General features: G+C 37.9%; 1 protein-coding gene across 1 annotated transcript; it reads left to right on the forward strand.

Moving 5' to 3' along the window:
* The first annotated feature begins 1,769 nt into the window (after positions 1-1,769).
* LOC128355627 (uncharacterized) lies at positions 1,770-14,933 on the forward strand. Its single transcript, XM_053315942.1, has 3 exons — positions 1,770-1,795; positions 10,734-10,846; positions 14,575-14,933. Exons 2-3 carry the CDS (start codon positions 10,753-10,755, stop codon positions 14,796-14,798), a joined length of 318 nt encoding a protein of 105 aa, XP_053171917.1. The 5' UTR covers positions 1,770-1,795; positions 10,734-10,752; the 3' UTR covers positions 14,799-14,933.
* The last annotated feature ends 6,487 nt before the right edge of the window (positions 14,934-21,420 follow it).

The following is a 21,420-nucleotide window of genomic DNA, read 5'->3' on the forward strand; positions in this document are numbered from 1 at the left end:
TGCCCTGCAAGTGTTTTAAAAACCCCCAATAATCATTCATTGTTTCCCACACAATATTTAGAGACTATGGAGGGTTTATCATTTATTTTTAGGGGTGTTAAGATCAAATTTAGGGGTGTTAGAAAATCAAAAAAAAAAAAAGTCTAAAATCGCTCCGAGTTTACAGAATCCACAATTATGCCACCTTCAATTTAATGGTTGTGTTATTTGAAAATGTTTTATGGGATGGTCTTCACTAAAATGACACATATCTCCATAAATGTTTTAAATGTTGTGTGTCGACATATTTTGTCATTGAAGCTGAATTTGTAAATGTATACCTTTATCTTTAATTAAAACAACTAGTTAGAGATTTATGAGCCATCACTTTGTCCTACAGCCGCCCCCCCACCCACCCACCCCCGTTATAAAAGTAACTAAGTAACTTTTACTCAAAGTATTTTTTTAACAAGCTACTTTTTACTTTTACTTGAGTATATTTTTAGACCAGTACTTTTACTTGAGTCAAATATTTCAGTACTCTTTCCACCTCTGGATACACAGCTTGGAAATGAAGATGTGACTAGGATTCAGGAGGACAGAAGGAATGCATTCAGATTCAAAGAGAGATATAAATAAATCAATTTCTCTTTGTCCAATTATTGAATTTATTCCTTATCTCTTCAGTACTTTTTAATGTATAATGACCAAAATGCCAAAACATGACCAAACTTGTCATAACTTGAATTGTCCTGTATCATGGTAAATGGAATGTAATTATATAACGCTTTTCTAGTAGTTATGACCACTCAAAGCGCTTTTACATTACGTCACATTCACCCATTCACACACTTTCATACACTGATGGCAGGGGCTACCAAGCAGGGTGCCAACCTGCTCATCAGAGGGAAACTAATCATTCATACACCACTGGCATAGCAACGGGAACAATTTGGGGTTAAGTGTCTTGCCCAAGGACACATCGACATGTGGACTGGAGGAGCCGGGAATCTTCCGCCAATCTTCCAATTGGTGGACGACCTCTCTACCTCTTGAGCCACAGCCTCCCAATATCATATTTCAGGTATACTCCAATAGAGTTATGTATGCCTGGTGTTCAGTGGACAATCTGACCAGTGATGTGTGAGTGTTGATAAGTGTACTCAATCATGGTTGTTTAAATGATTTTGCAAGATCCCTCATTATTCCTGTTCTGCTTCTATGTGAACAATGAATCAACTGATTGAATCAATTAATTCAATTTATGTTTTAATATATCTTATATATTAAAACTATAAATATGCAAAGGTTCTACTTTTATCATTTTAAAGGAAACTGAGGATATACAAGACAAATAATTTTTCTTCATTTAAAAAAATGCTTGACTCTATAGTGTATATTTTTAGTAATCTGTTTCTTCTGTTGCTCAGCCTTCTTCACTGTGAGCTGAGTGTTTATTGTCATGACCTTCAGGCCTTTGTCTTGGCCACAAATCTCATTTCATGTCTGTTATTGAAATACCAAAATAGTGACCAAACCCAATCTGTATGTGCACATTCGAATCAACATTTAGGAATTTTACTAATCTTTATAAGACCAAATCTCAATACAAGAGGTGGATGAACAGGAAGAAATTCATGAGCAATGTGTGTGCGTATGTACATGTTTATTGGTGCATTTGTGCTGGTACCACACACACCACCAACCAATGAACAGTGATGCTGACGCAGGAAGTGTCACCCTATAAGAGAGACTTTTTGCTCAGGAGCGGGGATGTGGGTGTCAGTTAGCACAACTGCCAGCTTTCAACACACAGGTAAGACCAGACCATCACATTTCATCTCCACTCATGTTCTGTGTCTCCAGGAGGTCTTTGGTTGATGATATGAGGATATGGTTACCATGGTTAAGGTCCTCATAGTTCAAACACTAGTGTGTGTGGGTGTGTATTCTCATGTATGCCAAAGTTTATGACAAACAGTGGTCATAGTCAAAACATCAACAGTCATGGTTTTGTTGTTAAACCAGACAATAGCACAGGCGCTAATTTAGAAGGATCAACAGTCATAATGGAAAGTACATCATTAGCATGTTATTGGAGGATGGACCAGTGGCATAATGATGAGAGAGTGCTTGTCACTGAATGTTGTCACTCAGTGAATGACAAAAAAGTGAGACAAGACATAGAGTACATGCATGTATTGCCTGTTTTCTTACTGTAATGTACATAAAGAAAACTGGTTCCTTTTTTCTGATCCTTAGTATCCACAGTGAATGTAATAATAATGGACAGGATGGTGTCATAATAAAGGGTAATTGGTCATTGAAATAAAGGTCATTAGTAACTTTACTGTATTGTATTTGCTGTGTTTCATGTTGTAAGCCTCAGGGTGAGGATAGCAAGCAGAGAGGTCGACATGATAAGTTATTTGTAATGTGACATTTAGTTGTGTGTGATGGATGTGCTAAGATGAAGTAAGAATTAGACAGAGAACTGTTAAAGGTACTGCCCATATATTTTCTGAATATTTAAGCATGAACTATTTATAACAAAGCACTGGTATGTATAATTGAATCTAATCAGAGTTATCAGCATGTAAATTAGAAGGTAGTTGGTCCAAAAACTGAAATATTAGACAAATTAAATATGTGACTTGATGATGGCACTGGATGAAAACTCATCAAAATTGACAGGAACCATGAATGTCAGACTGCAGCAAATGTTGAGAAATTTCAATTTCAGTTCAATTTAAAATAGTGTGATGTATGTATCTTGTTGATATACAAACATGTGACTCTATCTTAAGCAAAGCATTTACATAATTTGCTTAAAGGACCAGTGTGTAGGTTTAAGTGGCATGCAGATTGCGACCAACTGGATCACCCTTCTATTTCCTGTTTCAAGGGTGTGGGAGAATATACAGTGGTTGTGAAATTTACGAAAAACTCAACTTGGTTTGTCCATTCTGGGCTTTTTTAGAAACATGGTGGTGCAACATGGCAGGCTCTTTAGAAAGGGACCTGCTAAATGTCTCATTTTAAACAAACAAACGCAATGACTCCTTGTTTCAGATGATTATACACTAATGAAAACATGTTTATGATTATCATAAAATTGAAAGTATTTCAAACGGCGTGTGCAATTGTAAAACATCAGATCCAACTTAATGGTTAATGAAAACTTTGGTGGCTGAATCCAAAAGTGAAAACCTCTAACATAACTGTGCATTGCAAACAAAACCATGGACGTAAACAACAGGCACTACTGAATTATTGATCAAAAAAGTTTTTTCATCTCTGCAGGGTGTGTTGGTGCAGAGGTCAAAGCTAGATGTTCCCCAGCAACCAGTTTCCAGTTGCACTCAGTCAGACTCTGTATGTGGACTGATCCATGTTATAAAACAGGACAGGACAAGTAAGGTCTCAGTACACAAATGCGGAAGTCACTGAGATTGATTTTGTTCCAATTTATCTTTTTGTGACTAATTATGCTTGCTTAGGAAATACCCTCAACAGAAGAAGAATAGTTGTTTGTTTAAAACATTAAAACCAACCAATGTTTATATGTTTGGGAGACTGGGAGACTCTTGTCATGTTGCTTTGCAATGCATGTAGACTGATGTAAACAGCCAAAGATGTCAGTTGAAGAGAATTTCTGCGGAGTCATCGATATTTATTCCCCATATGATATGCCCTCTATGTCAGTAGGATGCTGCTTGACATCATCTTTTTTTACCAACATACTTTTTATTGTTTTCACAACACAACAGATATGATGAAGATGATGTTGTTGATGTTTTAATGTGGTAGATAGCACAGACAGCCACCTGTTTACTCTTCGTCTTCTGGTGTTATTACTCTCTTTGCAATTAATATGCTTAAATCTACAAACATTCGTTGATTTTAAAAAAAATGCTTTGAATACATTGTTTCACTTCTTGCCAGAATTTTTGTATTTCCGTACATTGTGTTGTGTACTTTTTTCCTTCTCACATTTGGTACAAATATCAGGAATAGCACTATTATATTTATGAAGCTTTTCTGGAGTTATATACGTTCGCATCAACCAGTTGTATTGCAGGAATTTCAGGCGGGTGTTAGTAGTTCTTGATTGTGCTTTAGTACATGCCTCTTCCCACTCCTCCACCGATATGTCTTTCTTCAATGTTTGCAATATCTAAATATCTATTCAAGGTTTAATATAATAATGATATTTCATTACATGCACCTATTTATCGCTCACTGTGGTTGCTCTTTCTTATAGTTTCTTGTTGCTATATTAAAACTGAATTTCTGAAAGTGAAGCATAGAAATGTATGCGACTACATACAATGTAAAGAGTAAAAAAGAAACCAAAAGGAGAACTTGCCATACAAAGGTTTAGAGATTGATGACAGAAGATATGACCATTTCTATATAGAATTTATATAATACATACAATTATATGTTTCCCAAGAGAACATAACAGCAGTGCAGGAAATGCAGACTAAATCCATTCGTTGTAACCTTAAAAGTCAGAATGTTGTCTGAAATTAGATATACATAACCAGGAGCCACATGTTGGTTACGGGCAAATGTCTGAAAGGGTTAATTGAAAAGTATTGAAAAGTATGAGTACCTGTAGCTGCAATGATCTCTTCAGTCTCATTTGCTGTTGACTGTCCTCACAGTGCTCAGCTGAAAAGTAAATATTTCAAATGTGGCTTTTATGCAGTTGACTAAATGATGATTTATGAGTGTAGTAGAGTCAGTTACTAGTTTGAAATGAGATCCACATAACGAAGGTTACAACAATGTATGAATACCTGTAACCTGAAGTATCTCCAATGACCTCGTTTGTGTCTTTCACTGGTGATCGTTCTCATGTTGCTCAGCTGAAAAGTAAATATTAAAGTGTGTTTTTTTATGCAGTTGAGTAAATTATAATCTATGAGTGTAATTGAGTCATATAGTTGTTTGAAATTAGATTAATGTTGTTACTGAAACACCCCTAAACTGCCTGAGTGAAAACCAGCTGCAATGCCACATTTGTCCACGGGGAGGAGCAGTGTGTTTAGACCCACTGCTCATAGAAAAGACTAGGCTGTCCAACGATTAAAAAAATTAACTGGATTCATCACATTACAACCCTGTGATTAAACCTGATTAAAATACTAGGCTAAATATTATATACACTAATATTACTTGTTTTACTTTGATCTTCTGTATAAAGTAGCCGAATGAAGGGTACAATATAGTTAATCCATTAGAAAGATGCAATTGAGGCTGCTGTACATCTGACAGGACACCGTCCGTCACAGGAAACACTCGCAGACACTTAACAATTCCTCTGACTGATCACTGATCACTGATCACTGTCAAACCAAGACATAGCCCATGAGACAAACCCAGTCTAGTGATTTAAAACAGGACGCGCTATTAAATACGTAGTAGGCTATGTCAACGGACGGTGACAACCACATACTGGGTTTCCGTTATCCGGTAATTACAGGACTCTGGCCAAATCTGCTGGTGAAAATATTCCCTCCAAGCAGTAAGCACAATTTAAATTGTATTAAAATAAAATTTATTTTTAAATGACGAGCTGGGGTTCTGGTTGACTGGTCGGCATTGTAAAGAGTAAATGAGCTTTATTGTCAGTATACAATGAATGTACAACAAAATGACAGGTTAGAATGGAGGGATGGATGGATGGATGAATGGAGAATGGATTTTAGGTCCAGGCCCACCCATTTTGACCCAGGCCCATAGTATGTAGTGCGTGATTTCGGACACAGCATTAGTTAGTTTTCATTCTAGCTGTTCATCCAATAAGCAGCCTGAGGAAAGCTTTGAGTGAAAGCTCAGCGGCTTCTACCCCTTAAGTCCGCCCACAGGCTGGTCGTCACCAACAAGTGATCCAATGAAATGAATGACCTTTTTTCATAAATTGTTGTCTTTTTATTCCCTGCGTGCTCGCCCCGTGAGCTCGCTTCATTCATACTGGTCGGTTTCTTTTATACAGTCTATGGTGTCTACATTACACCGCGTTCCAAATTATTATGCAAATAATTCACAAGTTCAATGGATGCAAGAATTGTGAAGGTGATATCACAGAAGGGGTCCTATGTTAACATGTAACTTGGCCTGTTAAGATGCTTTTTTTATTGAAATAGATTTTGATTTCAGTAATTATGACCTCCTAATGCTGCAAATTCAACAAATGACCATTTTCAGTTCTTTACAACCTATAAAATGTTTTGAAACTGTGTTGTGCATAATAATTTGGAACAGTGCATTTTGAGTTTTTTATTTTTGAAAAAAATACTGTTATCAGGGACGTTTGTTCAATAAAATTTGAATTATACTCTAACGGTTGATGACTTGAAAATTATACTGACTGTCATTCTCATTGACTATTTAGGAAAATCTGAGAAAAATATCATTTGCATAATAATTTGGAACGCGGTGTAAATCAGAAGCACTCACACTAGGCGATCATACCGTGCCCAAGCACGTTTGCCCCCTAAAATCCGGATTATTTGGCTGGTGTGAGTGTAAGTGTCCGGTGCTTGAGTACAGTACACTTACTGGCCCAGTACGGTTGGAAGAGGTGTGCTTGAGCACTGTACACTTAATTAATTAATATTAATACATATTTTTAAAATATTTAATATTTTTCCTGGGAAATCAATGATTTTTAAAGGGCAACATTAGCTGAGCCCTGGTCATTTCAAGTAACACTAAATGCAACAAGGAGACATTATGCATATATGGGTTCCCAATCCGACCATTTTTGTGTGTATTATTTTATCATTATTAAGGCAAAATAACTCAATGTATGTCCATCCACATTATAACGAATAGGATATAGGCTCAATATTAGTTTGCATCCAGCGTGCTGCGTTGACTTCATTACATCTGCTGCACCGCTGTTATCACAATTATGAAATGCTAAGTTTCTACAGTCTGTAACTGTGACCCTCATAAAAGTAATATTTTACAAATCTGCATTATATAAACTAACGAAATTTGTTAAAGCAAGTCATTTGGCGACTTCTAAGTCATTCAGTTAAACTAAGTCGGTTCTATAGCTGCTCCGCTGGAGAGGCTGCCAGCGTGAATGATCACTGGAGTAAAGAGTTGAATCAGTACGTTTTCTTTTACACAAGTATCTGTAGTAGGCTACTGCATGACTCAGAAGAATATGCTTGCACTTTTTAATCATAGTGCGTTGTGTTGTCCACACAGCATGCGTTATGTTTTTGCGCAATGTATGTGTCGGAGGCACTTTGAAAGACAATGGGACAGCCCTGCAACCATCCCCCTCAACCCATCACCTTCGAGCTGGACACCTCCCCCACCGAAAATTAAGATCAAGACACTGTTTGTGCCCCCACTATATCCAGCACATGCTCCTCTATGTGTGGTTGAGTTTTCAGTTTTACATCTTTTCTAAATCAGTGAGGTGTGCAGTTGTAGATGTGTGTAGTGCCCCCACTCTGTCCAGCACGTATGTGTGGTTGAGTTTTCAGTTTTACATCTTTTCTAAGTGAGTGAGGGGTGTAGTTGTAGATGTGTGTAGTGCCCCCACTCTGTCCAGCACGTATGTGTGGTTGAGTTTTCAGTTTTACATCAATAGTTAATTAACTAGTTAGTTACTGTAATAATAATAACTAATCTGAATTTAAACTCAATTTGTCTGACTTATATTTATCTTTTTCATATAATTAATGCTCATTAATTAATGCATGGCTGCAGCACCATGACAGTATTCTTTTCAATTTTATTAAGCTATCTACTTTTATTTCTGTTGTTCTGAACAGAAAAGTAAGTTTGTCATACACTTTAGGGGGCCCTTTATAGTCTGTATTGCTCTCAGTTCAATTGTATTGGTTCAAACTAAATTTGCAAAGTAGAACATGTCAGGATAAATTCCTTATATTGATTCTGCAAAGCTGCATTTCTAATAATTCAAAATCTGTTTTTCATCAGACATCCATGTCTTGCGTGAAATAAATTTGACTAAAATAACCAAAGATATATTGGTATTGGGTAGACCAGATTTACTAATGCTGGGCTTACACCAAACGATTTTCACAGTCCCAGACTAAAGACTGACAGTCTTTGGTAAATCTGAGGAGTCAAACTGGAGTCTCGGCGCGCTCCCGTCATCTCGATCGTTAAATTTAAGGTGGTAATCTGCAGTCTACGACTGCGTTTCATACCAGTCTTTCCCTAGTCTTGGGCTTGTGTTAGATATTATCGCAAGTCGCAGTGACGTAACACGATCAACAACCAATAGATTAGATATATACAGTGTTTCCTCTATGTACATTCAGCAGCGGCGCACCGCTTCTACCTGCTCACATCTCACAGTCAGCAGTAGGAGAGGAGGAGAGCAGCAGGGGAATCTAGCGCACATAGTTTGTATGGAAGCCTAATGATGGAAAAAAGTCAAACTGACTACAAAAATGAACCATTATTATTATTTATCTTTTATTTACAGAAAATACCTAATTTTGTGTAGCATACATGTGTGTTATTTTGTTAAAGCTATCAGACATTAACATTTACAGTAGTTGTTTTGTTTAAATTATTATTTATAATTTAATATTACTTTAACAACTCAGGGACTTCCAAGCAGTAACATGTTTGAGCACTTTTTTGCATTGTCAATTTGAAAAAGGAGGAAGAAATGGTGGAGCTGTGGGCAGAGCAGCCATGCCTCTTTGATATAAACCACTGCACAGACAAGAGCAGCTGTAGCTAAAAGCTGATTCTCCTCCATTTTTCTAAAGTTTCTGCTGTGCATGATGGGAAAAAATTGCATAGTGGGAAAAAAACCCTAAAATAATCTAGTTGTAGTCTTGTAAATAGTGACCCTATAAGATTCACAGTCTTTGTAAAATCTAGTCTGAGACTAGTCTGGGACTAAAAACTCTAAACACTAGTCTTTAGATGTGAGCTGATAGTCTTTTAGAGTCTCTTCTAAATATTTTCAAAGTCTTCTGGTATGTGGGTAGCATAAAATGATCAATATAATCTTACAGCTAAAAAAGACTAAACTGTCAAAAATGTTCATACACTAAATAATAATGGTTTTCTTTGACTAAGATAAGACAAAAATACCCAGACTTTTTGCCAACTGAAATTTGTCCTAACAAAACGGGATGAGGTTATCTAAATATGAGCACATTTGATTATTTTCTATGTACAGCCGTTGTAAGTAAAGCCACGCCATTACCCTATTTCCAGTGTTGCTGCCCCTGACAAATTTCTGTACTTTGTTGACCCAACTACAGATGTTATTTACCAGTTTACTTGTAGTTTTGACTATTTCACTTGCACCAATATCTACAAGACAACAAATAATTAATTGTTGGTTGATTGGCTGCCTTCACAACATAACCTCACTGCTCAGATTATTAGGCTACAATAGGCAACTCACTCATGACATATGGTTGTTCTGTGATGCACTCATAGAACAGCCCATTCTCACTGCCAGCCCATCAAATACCAAGTAGGTCACACCATTCTGTGTCCATACCAATGTGTAATATCATTATTAGAAGCCATGACACAGATGCCATCTCTATAAAGGTAACATTTTCCTTCTTAGGTGACAGCAGAAATAAAGGAGATAGCAGAAGAAGAAGATAGACTTTTTACACTTTAGACACCACTGTTTTTTCCCACTAGTAAACTTTCATGTTTCCAAGCTTTTTGTCCTGGTGATCATTTTAACTCAAACCACGATCTTTCCCTGACCCTATCCAAGTGGTTTTTTGTTTTTTTTGCCTAAACCTAACCAGACCACACAAGTTGTTATAAGTGTGTCTACATTGCATTTGGTTGAAAGCCTGGTACATCACTATACAGATGCCAAAGGGTTCCTTGTGCATCTACATGAGACACCAGAGGGGAGTGATGAAGCATTGGTATTTGATGACCTGGGATGAGAAGGGGTTACATAGAAGTAGAGTTAAATCCAGGTAACTATCATATTGTACTGCAACGCTTCCTATTGGTGCTAGGGACAGAACTTAAAGTAGCTGTATGTAACAAATATATTCCAAGTAATCATAAAATTGCCTTAAATATCACCAGACATTAAGGAATCATGTTAATTTCAAACACTGATATCACTGACAGTAGTAGTCCAGCCAGAATATTTACATTTCAAGTAATGTTTATGTTGTCATTCTGTGTTTTGGCCTGATGCTCCACCCACCACCTAGCTACCAATCACCAAGTCAGTAGTGTTTCAGCAGCCAGGTTGCCAGTTGCCACTGAGCTGCAGCTAAGAACACTGCATATAATGTCTGATGTTACAAAACCAAAAAAAACTCATTATGACTCTCAAATACCTCGTGACAATTTGAGAAACAAAACAAGGGTATGTATAGGAGATGCCTTTGAAACATGGAGACGGTTACAGCGTCATACAGCACTAAGCTGCACCCGCTGATATGGAGGAGGATATGCAGGATCAAGTCCAACAACTGGCAACCCGCATGAAGTAGACTCTGGCAGGGAGGGGGCGAGGAGTAACAGCTCTCTCCAGTGTTTTGAACGTGGGCCACAGTACCATTTCTAAACACTCAACTTTAATGTGTGTCATGCATGGTGCTATGGTAGTGATGTGTTTTCAGCTTTATAGGACACTTTGAACAGTCAGCATTTAGTTTTTTAAAGTTATTTAGTGCGATATTCAGTATGTAGCTAACTATCTGTTTAGTGTTTATTTCCATCATTTCTCTCTACTTGCACAGGAACTTCCGCAGGTCTGTCATGATGCTACGACTCCTTGTTGCTTTGACGGTGGCTGCTTTGTCAACAGAGGTCTACTCCACCAACAGTGTAAAATCCACCAACTACAGTGAAGGTACAGTAAGGGCCTGATGAAGGTCTGCGTGTGTGAAAACTTGTGCAAACTTGACATCACCCGCAAAAAAATGTGCAAGCTGATCTACTAACGCAGCACACTGAGGTTTGTGTCTTTAAAATGTGCAAGAAAATACATGCTGTCCATCTAGTATGTTCGCCATAATGAATATACAATGTGGGGTTTTTTTTTTTTAAGATTTTTTTCAGCATAGATACCTTTATTCAACAGTAGTCAGACAGGAAACATGGGAGAGAGAGGGGGGGGTGTCATGCAACAAAGGACCTCCGGCCAGGATTTGCACCAGGGTCGGCTGTGTAAGTGGCATGCGCTCTAACCACTCGACCACCTGTGCACCTGATGTGGGGCGTTTTAACAGTGTTCAAATTATAGGGAGGAGAAAGTATAATATAATATAAAATAATATTTTTGGAGTGGAATATTATTGGTTTTACTGACAACATTGACTTTGTCACAAATACTCTCCCATATGTCATTTTTCTGGTAATATTTGTTTTTGTTATCTCTTCCACTAGAACCTGCTCACATTTAATTTTGTGCTTGCATCTTTCTGTTCATTCTAACTCTGTTGCTCCTGTTTTTGCACCCGCAAAATGCACACAAACTAAATGTGCAACCCTAACTCTAAATATGGGATTTTAGTAAATCAGGCCCTAACTGTTTTGGTGGCTTGAAAAATAATAAATAATAAACATCAATTCATGACTCTGGATTACATTCTATCAACAATTATCATTAAGAGTGTTTAGCTACAGTACTGTGGGGCACTCACCAAGGTTTAGCTCGGGCTCATACAGTTATGAGGTCACATCTGGTTATCCTCCATTCCACCAGCTTCTGTAACTCAATGGGATCCCTCTTTCATGCTACATACAGATGTGTCTAAACCGCAGACACTCGACTGTCCTGTTGTTTTTTATGGAGTCCCAATTCAATCATAATTCAATTATGAAATACTATTAGGTCCATAAATATTTGGTGAGTGGCACAGTTTTCCTAATTTTGGCTCTGCAGACCACCGCAGTATATTTAAAATGAAACAATCAAGATCAGACTTTCAGCTTTAATTCAAGGGGTTTGACAAAAATATAGTTTAAAAATATTGTATTGTATTGTAATGAATTGTAAGCATTTTATACACTTATCCGCTTATTTCAAGGGCTCAAAAGTAATTGGACAAACTAAATAATCATAAATAAAAATGTTCATTTTAAAACTTTGGCAAGAATCCTTAGCAGGCAAGGACTGAAAACCATGAACGTCACCAAGTGCTGTCACCAAAAAATAAAATTAGAATCTGAAAACAGTAAATGACAAAAGTAATGGGATACACGTCTTAATCATTAAATTCAGGTGTTTCATTAAGACCCAGTAGCTCCTGCAGTTGCATTAAATTAAGCAACAAGAGGTGCAGTCTGCACTGTCATAAAATTCCACCTTTGCAAAAAGTCAGTTTGTGAAATTTCTTCCCTGCTAGATATTCCACCGTCAACTGTAAATGGTATTATTGAAAAGTGGAAGCATCTCAGCCACAAAGTGGCAGACCACATGAAGTCACAGAGCAGTGTCAATAAGTTTTGAGATGCACAGCGCGTAGAGGTCATCAACGCTCTGTTGACGCAATAACTCCAAACCTAATTAACATTAGCACAAAAACAGATTTGTGAAATGGGTTTCCATGGCCAAGTAGCTGTATGAAAGCCTTACAATGAGCACAACGTCAAGCATCAGATGCATTGGTGAAAAGCACGCTGCCACTGGACCCTGGAGCAGTGGAAACGTATTCTATGGAAATCAAATAGGAAAGGTGAAGGAGTGACTATTTTGATCAGCAACTTATCACAATAACATATGCACAATGATCCAAAAACACTTCTCTTTAAAGCTAAAACAATTTATTAACAAATTATTAATTAACAAGTTAATCAATTAAAGCTACCCTTACCTTTGTTACATTTTTACACCTTTTTTTTGTTTAGGTTAAAATGCTATTAATAAGGTAATGGCATTCTAAAATGTTAGCGAGATGCACCAGGCATAGAAACTCATCATTATTCCATTCTCATAATATTCTGTGAAAACTCTGACCAATCATATCATTCGATCCGAATGGTGAGGAGGGGGAACAGCACGGTACCTTCTGAGGCTCCTGTACTGCAATACAGGGTGCTGGATACATTACCACCCATCTTGACAAACTGAGGTCAGCTTTTCCTGCAACAGGGGTGGCTGAATGGTATTAAATTAGGGTTAGAAAATTCTTCCCTTTTGAGAGCTACTTCCCACTGCTTTCTCTGCTCTTTTGGCACTTTTCCACTATACAGTTCTAGCACTACTCGGCTGGACTCGACTTGGTACGGTTCCAGGAACGACCTTTTCCATTACAAAAAAGGACCTACTCAATGTGGGCGGGGTCGTCATAGCACGGCTCCACAAAACTGCTGTGACTTCGTTTTATACGCGACACAAACACATAAACAACAGAGGACATGGAGGCAGTGGTGTACTTGCTGCTGTATGTGGCTTTCTGTCACACACAAAGCAAGAGAAGAGAAACAAATTGCTGTAACGCTGTTGCCGGTATTTAAAAATGGCGGGTTTGATTCTTGTGTGGGCTGGCTCATGACTCTTCCAGCGACAACTCTTCTGAGCAATCAGCGGCCGGCAGTCTGATGATGTCACATTTAGTATCGGCTTGGCTTGCTTGGAACCTCAGCAGAGCAGGTACTAAAAAAGTACTAGGTACCAGGTACTATCACTAGTTGAAACGCAAAAAACACTATCAAATACATTTAGGATGGACTAGAATGGAGATTGCGAGCAGGCCTTCTCATCTAACATCAGTGCCTGACCTCACAAATGCTCATCTGGATTAATGGGAAAAATATTTCACAGACGCACTCCAAAGTCTTCCCAGAAAAGCAGAAGTTGTTATAGCTGCAAAGGGGCGACCAACTCCATATTAATGCCTATTGACTTGGGAATGAATGAATGGGATGTCATTAAAGGTCCTGTGGGTGTAATGACCAGGTGTCCCAAAACGTTTGCCTATATAGTGTACAGGTGCATCTCAATATATTAGAATATCGTGGAAAAGTTAATTTATTTCCATAATTCAATTTAAAAAGTGAAACTCATATACTATATGGATTCATTACACACAAAGTGAAATATTTCAAGCCTTTATTTGTTTATGATTATTACTTACAGCTAATGAAAACCCAAAATTCATTATCTCAGAAAATTAGAATATTACATACGACAGTTGGACAAAATGAAAAGTAATAGTGAATGTTTGAAAGGGAGGTGTAACTTAGAGCACTATAAATGAGCTGGAATTGGTGCTTTCTGCCTTTTACCTGATATGCATGCATATGTGTGCGGGCTGGGAGGGAGGGGGTACATGTGATGTGCTGGGTCCATCTCCCAGACATATATCTATGCGTAATGGAATGAATGTGTTTATTTTATGTACTCTATGTGTTTTATATCTTATTCTTACCAGTGAGACCAAAGACAATTTTCATGCAGGACACGACAATAAAGTATTTATATTACACATATACAGTGATTGTATTAATTAGGTCTGTAATAATCAATATAAAAGTCATCAGACCACTAAAACATCAGGCTAAAATATTTTCTGCTGCTTCAAGCTGTGAGTGAAAATATTTTAAGTTATTGATTTTTGTCTTGTTTGTTTGCAGATCAGGTCATACTGAAAGCTCTGAGAGATTTAAGCCATGTATCAATACTACCATCAACAACGTTGTCTGGAAATGTACCTGCTGATAAAGTCCAGTCAGCTGATAGAAAGTTTCCCAGGGCAAGATGGTGGATCCCAAAGGTTATCCTCCCACAGACTGTCAAGAAACATCAAGACATGTCCTCATACAACTTCAACTCCTTTGGTCTCCGTTACGGAAAATGACTTATGTCTGTTGTTATTCTATGTTAGATCTGATATTTTCACTGACTGTATTTTAGTTTAATTTATACATTCAGAGCAGGGAAAGAAAATAACTGTCACTGTTAAAGGCTCAATAAAAATGTCATTAAACGATTATAAAAGAATGTTTTTTCTCTTCAGGGAACAAGGTGGAGAGACATGAGTATATTCCATTTTCCTGTGGTTGAATAACACTGGAAATATATAAAGACAATAAAAATAAATAAATGAATAAGATGTGCCTCAGGTTTCCAGTAGATTATTGCTTAGCAGATGCAATAGCATTGTAGCATTGTGACAGTGGGAAACATGGAATCCGATCCAAGTGAAAGTGTCAGAAGTCAAACTACTGTCATCCTAACAAAAGAGGGGTTTTCTCAGTGTCAAATTATGACTAAAGGAAGGGGGTAGTAGAGAGAGAGAGAGAGAGAGAGAGAGAGAGAGAGAGAGAGAGAGAAAGGGAGAATGACATTATGAGAATACTGAAACTGTAGACCTGAACCAATTGATTACAACTTGATAAAGGGGAAGTATCACTCCATTCTTCAGAGACATGTTTATAGCAGGTCTCGCTGCCACAGTGAGCTCCCTCAGCACACAGCACAGACATGACTATCTGATCACAGACAACATCCTCTTTATTTACAACTCAGGCGCACAAGCAACACATTATAATGAGGCGCCAAGAAAACCATTTCCTGGCAGCTTTTTGGTAATCAACACTGTCACGAATTGCTGTATATTTACGGTGGATTTACAACAGTATCCTACTGTATTTTATGACAATTGCAAAATACTGTTAAATATTCATCCCTCACATGTAAATTAACAGTTAAATCAGTCATTTAACAATAATAGTAGATAACTGTAATTTAACAGCATAAAACAGTATTTATAATGAATTGCTGTAAATTTACAGTGGATTACTACAGTATCTTACTGTATTTTTAAATAATTGTTAAATATACATGCTTACATGTAAATTAACAGTTCATGCTCAGTTAACAATAAAGCATAAAACAGTATTTTCTGTCAAGCAGTGGAGACATCCCTTCTCAAGTCCAGCCATTATCTATCAGCATCTTACTGATGATTGTGGGCTTATGTTTCTATTTTAATGATAGCACTTCTTTACTGATCAAACTCCTCAAATTCCTCATTTTTGAGTGACAATACTGACTGACTATTCCTGAACTTCACTTTGAAGAGCACAGCTGCTTATCTCCTGAAATTGGTAGTGTCACAGTGTTGTTTTGTCTGCATGATTATTGAACTGTTGACATTTTAGATATTTTATAAGTTTGTTTCATTAGTTCAGGTTGCCTGTAAATAACAATTACCAAGCCATAGATTGATATGCACATTTTATTTTCATTCACTCCTGGTGTACTTACAAACTTTTCAATGCATCAATTTATGAGTAAAGACCCTAATTGTACTACTGTAGAAGTTTGATAACAATCCAGGCATTATTAGTGGGGTCATTTACAAGATACACTGGTGGTCCCGTTAGCGCCTGTACTAAACCATTCGGCTGATGGCTCTAACTCCACTATTTTGCGACCAAATGAAAAAAAGGGCTGAGGTGGCGATTAGATAGACCTCATGGTGCATATGACTAGGCTAGGTCGAAATTATGCCAAACCATCGCTTTAACTCGCGGGGAGGGCTTTTCACTTGCCTGGACAGACAGGCAGACACACACATTTTGCATTGATACCTGTAAAGCATCAATGCAAAATGAATTGCAAAACCGAAAACCCGCAGTCCATAAGGGTGTATTGTTCCGTGCAGAGCGGACCGAACGGAACCTCAAAGAACCAGGGTCTTTTAATGGGTCCTATGGATGGGTGCAGCACCTAAAATATAAGATGAACAATTTCAGAAGCAAACTTCGAGGTCTCGGCTGCCCTGAAGTTGAAGTGAACCCACTCAAGAGAAAAAAAACACATGCCCAGTCTGGCAAAGAATCTGAAAAAAACAAAGAAGGCGGAGGTGAACTACCTACCCCCTCATGCTCAACGTGAAACTACTGCAAGTTTGGAAAAAAAGAGAGTGGAGCTCATAAGTGAAGTGACGAAAAGGGACAACTCCAAGGTGGTAGCTCAGAAAATGGCCAAGATGTTCAGCCTTCGACGGGAAGAAATAGTGAAAGAGGTCCCTGCCATCAGTGACTTCATGAAGTGCTGGCCTGTGCTTTTCAGTGAAGCACTTCAGCGGTGGTGTATTTCAGCGTGAGAAATGCCATGTGTGGCGTGAGACCATGAGAATGGCTTAAATGTGTGAGTCTCACGGCCATTGCGTGAGACTTGAGACCCCTGTTATACATGTTGGAAAATAGGTACAGAAAACATGTAATAACTATGCAGTTCTGAATTATGCTCCCAGATCCCAAGATCCTTTGCGCGGCGCTGTTCAGTGCCGCGAAAACACAACAATGGCGACACCAACAGGTGAAGACTTTTCATTCAAGTGTAAGTATTGGTTTGTTTTATTTAATTATTTGTACTTATTACTACTTATACTTTTATACTTTTACTAATTACTTATATTTTATTACTTGACTTATATATATATGTATATATATATGTATAGATTAAGATGAACAAATTTAGATTTTAATAAAGAGCTACGTTTGGGATTATCACTATTATATGTTATACTTCATTATTATGATAATTTTTTGCTATATTAGAACCCTTTTGTCTGTTAACATAGCATCCCTGTGTTTACCTTTTCTCTTGCTTCCCTCTGTGTTTAGAACAATACTGGAAAAGATGGGCATGGAGGGGAAGGTCCAGCCCCACCAGGCGAAAAAGAAGTGGTGATTTTATGTTAATGTTATAAAATAAAAAATATTGTCAATTGTTACACGTTGTCTATTCCATTTAGTATTTACAACTTAAGTACAATTTATAACAGGGTTAACAACAAACGGCATAAAGTGCTACTGTTCAGGAAGAACAAGGGATTAAATATTTTCTTTTATTATCAAGTGATGAAATATAACGTCTTAACATTTACAAAAATTACATCAGAAATAACTATTTACAGTAATAGGCTGAGCAGGACTCCCTGGCAGTGCTGCTGGGCTGGATGGGATGGATGGGATGCCACAATGTCAGTGGGACATCATCCGGGCTGGTATTCAGGGTGTTTGGTAACATCATGATAACATTACTGTGGGTTAAAATAACAGGTTTACCTTTCGGTCCCCTCTTAGCTGGCGGAGCTTCTCTTCTTCCTCCATTAAAATGTTTGTCAAAAATAAAATAAAATGTCTGTCATCTTTTTCTTTTTTGGTTTTCTTCTTTCTGTTTTCTTCTTTCTTGTGTGTTTTCTTTCTTCTTTCTGTCTTGTCAGTTTTCTTCTTTTCTCTTGTGTGTTTTCCTTCTTCTTTCTTTCTTGTCAGTTTTCTTCTTTTCTTGTGTGTTTTCCTTCTTTCTTTCTTGTGTGTTTTCCTTCTTTCTTCTCCTTTCCTTTATTCTTCTCCTTTCTTCTCTTGTTATTTTGTCTGCTTTTTCACCGTGTGTCGGTCGAGACGTCTTTCTCGTCTTATGGGCGGGAACAGCTGGTGACGCAACCAGGAAATGCCTCGAAGGCTAGACCGTCTCATTTAACAACGGTTGATGCAGCTTCGGAGGTTCCTCAGAAGGCTGCATCCTTCGAAGGCCGCAAAGGCCGCGTACTTCGAGGATGCAGCCTCGCAAGTGGGACCAGATTGGGACACAGCCAGAGAGTCTGCTCTCCTCAGTGGTTTACCTGCCTAGTGGCCAGTTATTTTTACTACATCTAACACTAGGCAAGGCAAGGCAAGGCAGTTTTATTTATATAGCGCATTTCATACACAATGGCAACTCAATGTGCTTTACATAAAACTCAAAAACATGTCATTTGAGAAACTTAAAATGTTAAGTGCTTTAAAAGAGCTCAATCATAAGCACAGGAGAAGAGAAATGTTTTTAACCTGGATTTAAAAGTGTTCAGTTGGGGCTGATTTCAGTTCTGCTGGTAGTTTGTTCCAGTTGTGTGCAGCATAACAGCTAAAAGCTGCTTCACCATGTTTAGTTTGAACTCTGGGCTCAACTATCTAACCTGAGTCAGTAGATCTCAGAGCTCTACTGGGTTTATATTCGACTAACATGTCATGGACCTAAACCATTCAGTGATTTGTAGACCAGTAGCAGAACTTTAAAATCTATTCTATAGCTGACTGGGAGCCAGTGTAAAGACTTTAGAACTGGAGTAATGTGCTCTGATCTCTTTGTTCTGGTTTAAACTCGAGCTGCAGCGTTCTGAATGAGATGCAGCTGTTTAATGCTTTTTTGTGGGAGTCCAGTCAGAAGACCGTTACAGTAGTCAAGTCTACTTGAGATGAAAGCATGAATCAACTTCTCCTGGTCTTTTTGAGACATAAAAGATGTCGAGATGTTTACTGACAGCAATCCTCTTCTCTTTATTGCCAAAAACAATGACCTCAGTTTTGTCCTGATTTAATTGAAGGAAATTTTGGTTCATCCAATTAGTTACTTGCTCTAAACAGTGACACAATGACTGTATTGAACTGTAGTCATCTGGGGACAGTGCTAGGTATATATCTGTGTGTCATCTGCATAACTGTGATAGTCTACATTAGAGTTCTGCAGAATTTGACCCAAGGGCAGCATATATAGACTGAACAAAAGGGGTCCAAGAACTGACCCCTGAGGAACTCCACATGTCATAGCCACTCGATCAGATTCATGACTTCCAATGGTCACAAAATAACTACGCTCTTCCAAGTAGGACCTGAACCAGTCTAGGACTGTTCCGCTGAGTCCTGCCCAAGTTTCCAACCTGTTCAACAGTATACTGTGATCCACGGTGTCAAACGCAGCACTGAGATCCAACAGGACCAGAACTGACACCTTGCCTGAGTCAGTGTTCAACCTTATGTCATTTAACACTCTAATAAGAGCTGTTTCTCTACTGTGGTTAGGTCGGAAGCCTGATTGAAATTTGTCAAAAGGCCACTGGAGTTCAAGAAATTGCTGAGTTGATTAAAAACCACTTTCTCAATGATCTTGGCTATAAAAGGAAGATTTGAGATAGGTCTGTAGTTGGTTAACATGGAAGCATCCAGCGTTCTCTTTTTTAAGAGTGGCTTAATGGCAGCTACTTTTAGGAGTTTAGGAAACACACCTGATTTAAGTGAGCTATTTATTACTTGTTGCAAATCTGTTTGGACAGAGTTCACAATAGTTTTAAAGAAATCTGATGGCATTGTGTCAAGACAGCATGTTGATGGTTTTAGATGCTGCACTGTTTCCTCTATGGTTTTTTGGTCAACTGTTTTAAATTCTGACATTGCAGTTGAGTTATTCCTGGGAGGTCTGAGGGATTGCATAATTTTATTGTTTTGTTGATTTGTGTTGATATTTAACCTGTGGACTGGATTTTGTCACTGAAAAAGCAAATTCATTGCATTTTTCTGTGAAAAGGAGTTCTGGAGCTACAGTATCTGTTTAGGGGGGTTTGTAAGCTTATCAACCGTAGCAAACAGAGTACGAGTGTTGTTGATGTTCTTATTAATAATTTCAGAAAAGTGTTGCTGTCTAGCTTTGAGTAACTCATATTTAAAATTACAAAGACTTTGTTTGTAGAGGTCAAGGTGAATTTGAAGTTTAGTTTTTCTCCACTTACGCTCTGCTTTCCTGCATTCTGTTTTTAAAGCCTTTACCATCATAGTGTTCCTCCATGGTGCTTTCTTTCTGCTCAAGGTTGTCTTAGTTTTAATAGGTGCAGCATCCATGACATTTGAGATTTTCCAGTTAAATTTATCCAGGAGTTCATCAACTGACTCTGCACTCACAGTTGGTGACATAGCTATAGCCTCCATAAGCTTTGCACTGGTATTCTCATTTGTGTACCTTCTCCTAACAGACACAGAGGTTAACTGAACATTTGGAATGATCTGTAAGTCAAAGAACACACAGAAATGATCAGAAAGAGCCAAGTCCTTAACATCAACAGAAGAAATATCAACACCTTTAGAGATAACCAGATCCAGAGTGTGGCCTCGAGTGTGTGTGGGCCCTTTCACATGTTGCAAGAGGCCAAAAGTGTCAAGTAGAGCAGAGTCTTTTGGCGTTACTGTCCATTTTATTGTCTACATGAATGTTAAAATCTCCTGTTATGATAAAAAAAGTTGTAGTCAGTGCAGATAACTGACAGCAGTTCAGCAAACTCATCAATGAATTTTCCTGAGTATCTTGGAGGTCTATAAATGATTAAAAAAAGAACTTTTGGATCACCTTTTAATAAAAAACAGAGATGTTCAAAAGAGCTAAAATCACCTAATGTAATTTCCTTGCACTGAAATACAGATTTAAAGATGGCAGCAACTCCCCCGCCTTTCTTACCAGTTCGACACTTGTTCATAAAACTAAAATTTGTTGGTGCTGCCTCATTGAGAATAGCACAACAGCTACATTCAGTCAGCCATGTTTCACTAAGAAGTAAAACATCTAGATCATAGGTCATAATGACGTCATTAACTAGCAGTGATTTGTTGGCTAGTGCTCTGATATTGAGTAGAGCTAACCTTGTGGAGATAACAGGAGAC

The sequence above is a fragment of the Scomber japonicus genome, chromosome 3 (genome assembly GCF_027409825.1).
Source record: "Scomber japonicus isolate fScoJap1 chromosome 3, fScoJap1.pri, whole genome shotgun sequence".
NCBI lineage: Eukaryota > Metazoa > Chordata > Actinopteri > Scombriformes > Scombridae > Scomber > Scomber japonicus.

Bases quoted from the DNA above. Each gene is read 5' to 3' on its own strand.
- LOC128355627 (XM_053315942.1), top strand. From the start codon at position 10,753: ATGATGCTACGACTCCTTGTTGCTTTGACGGTGGCTGCTTTGTCAACA. The intron at 10,847-14,574 runs GTACAGTAAGGG...GTTTGTTTGCAG, and splicing joins ATCCACCAACTACAGTGAAG to ATCAGGTCATACTGAAAGCT.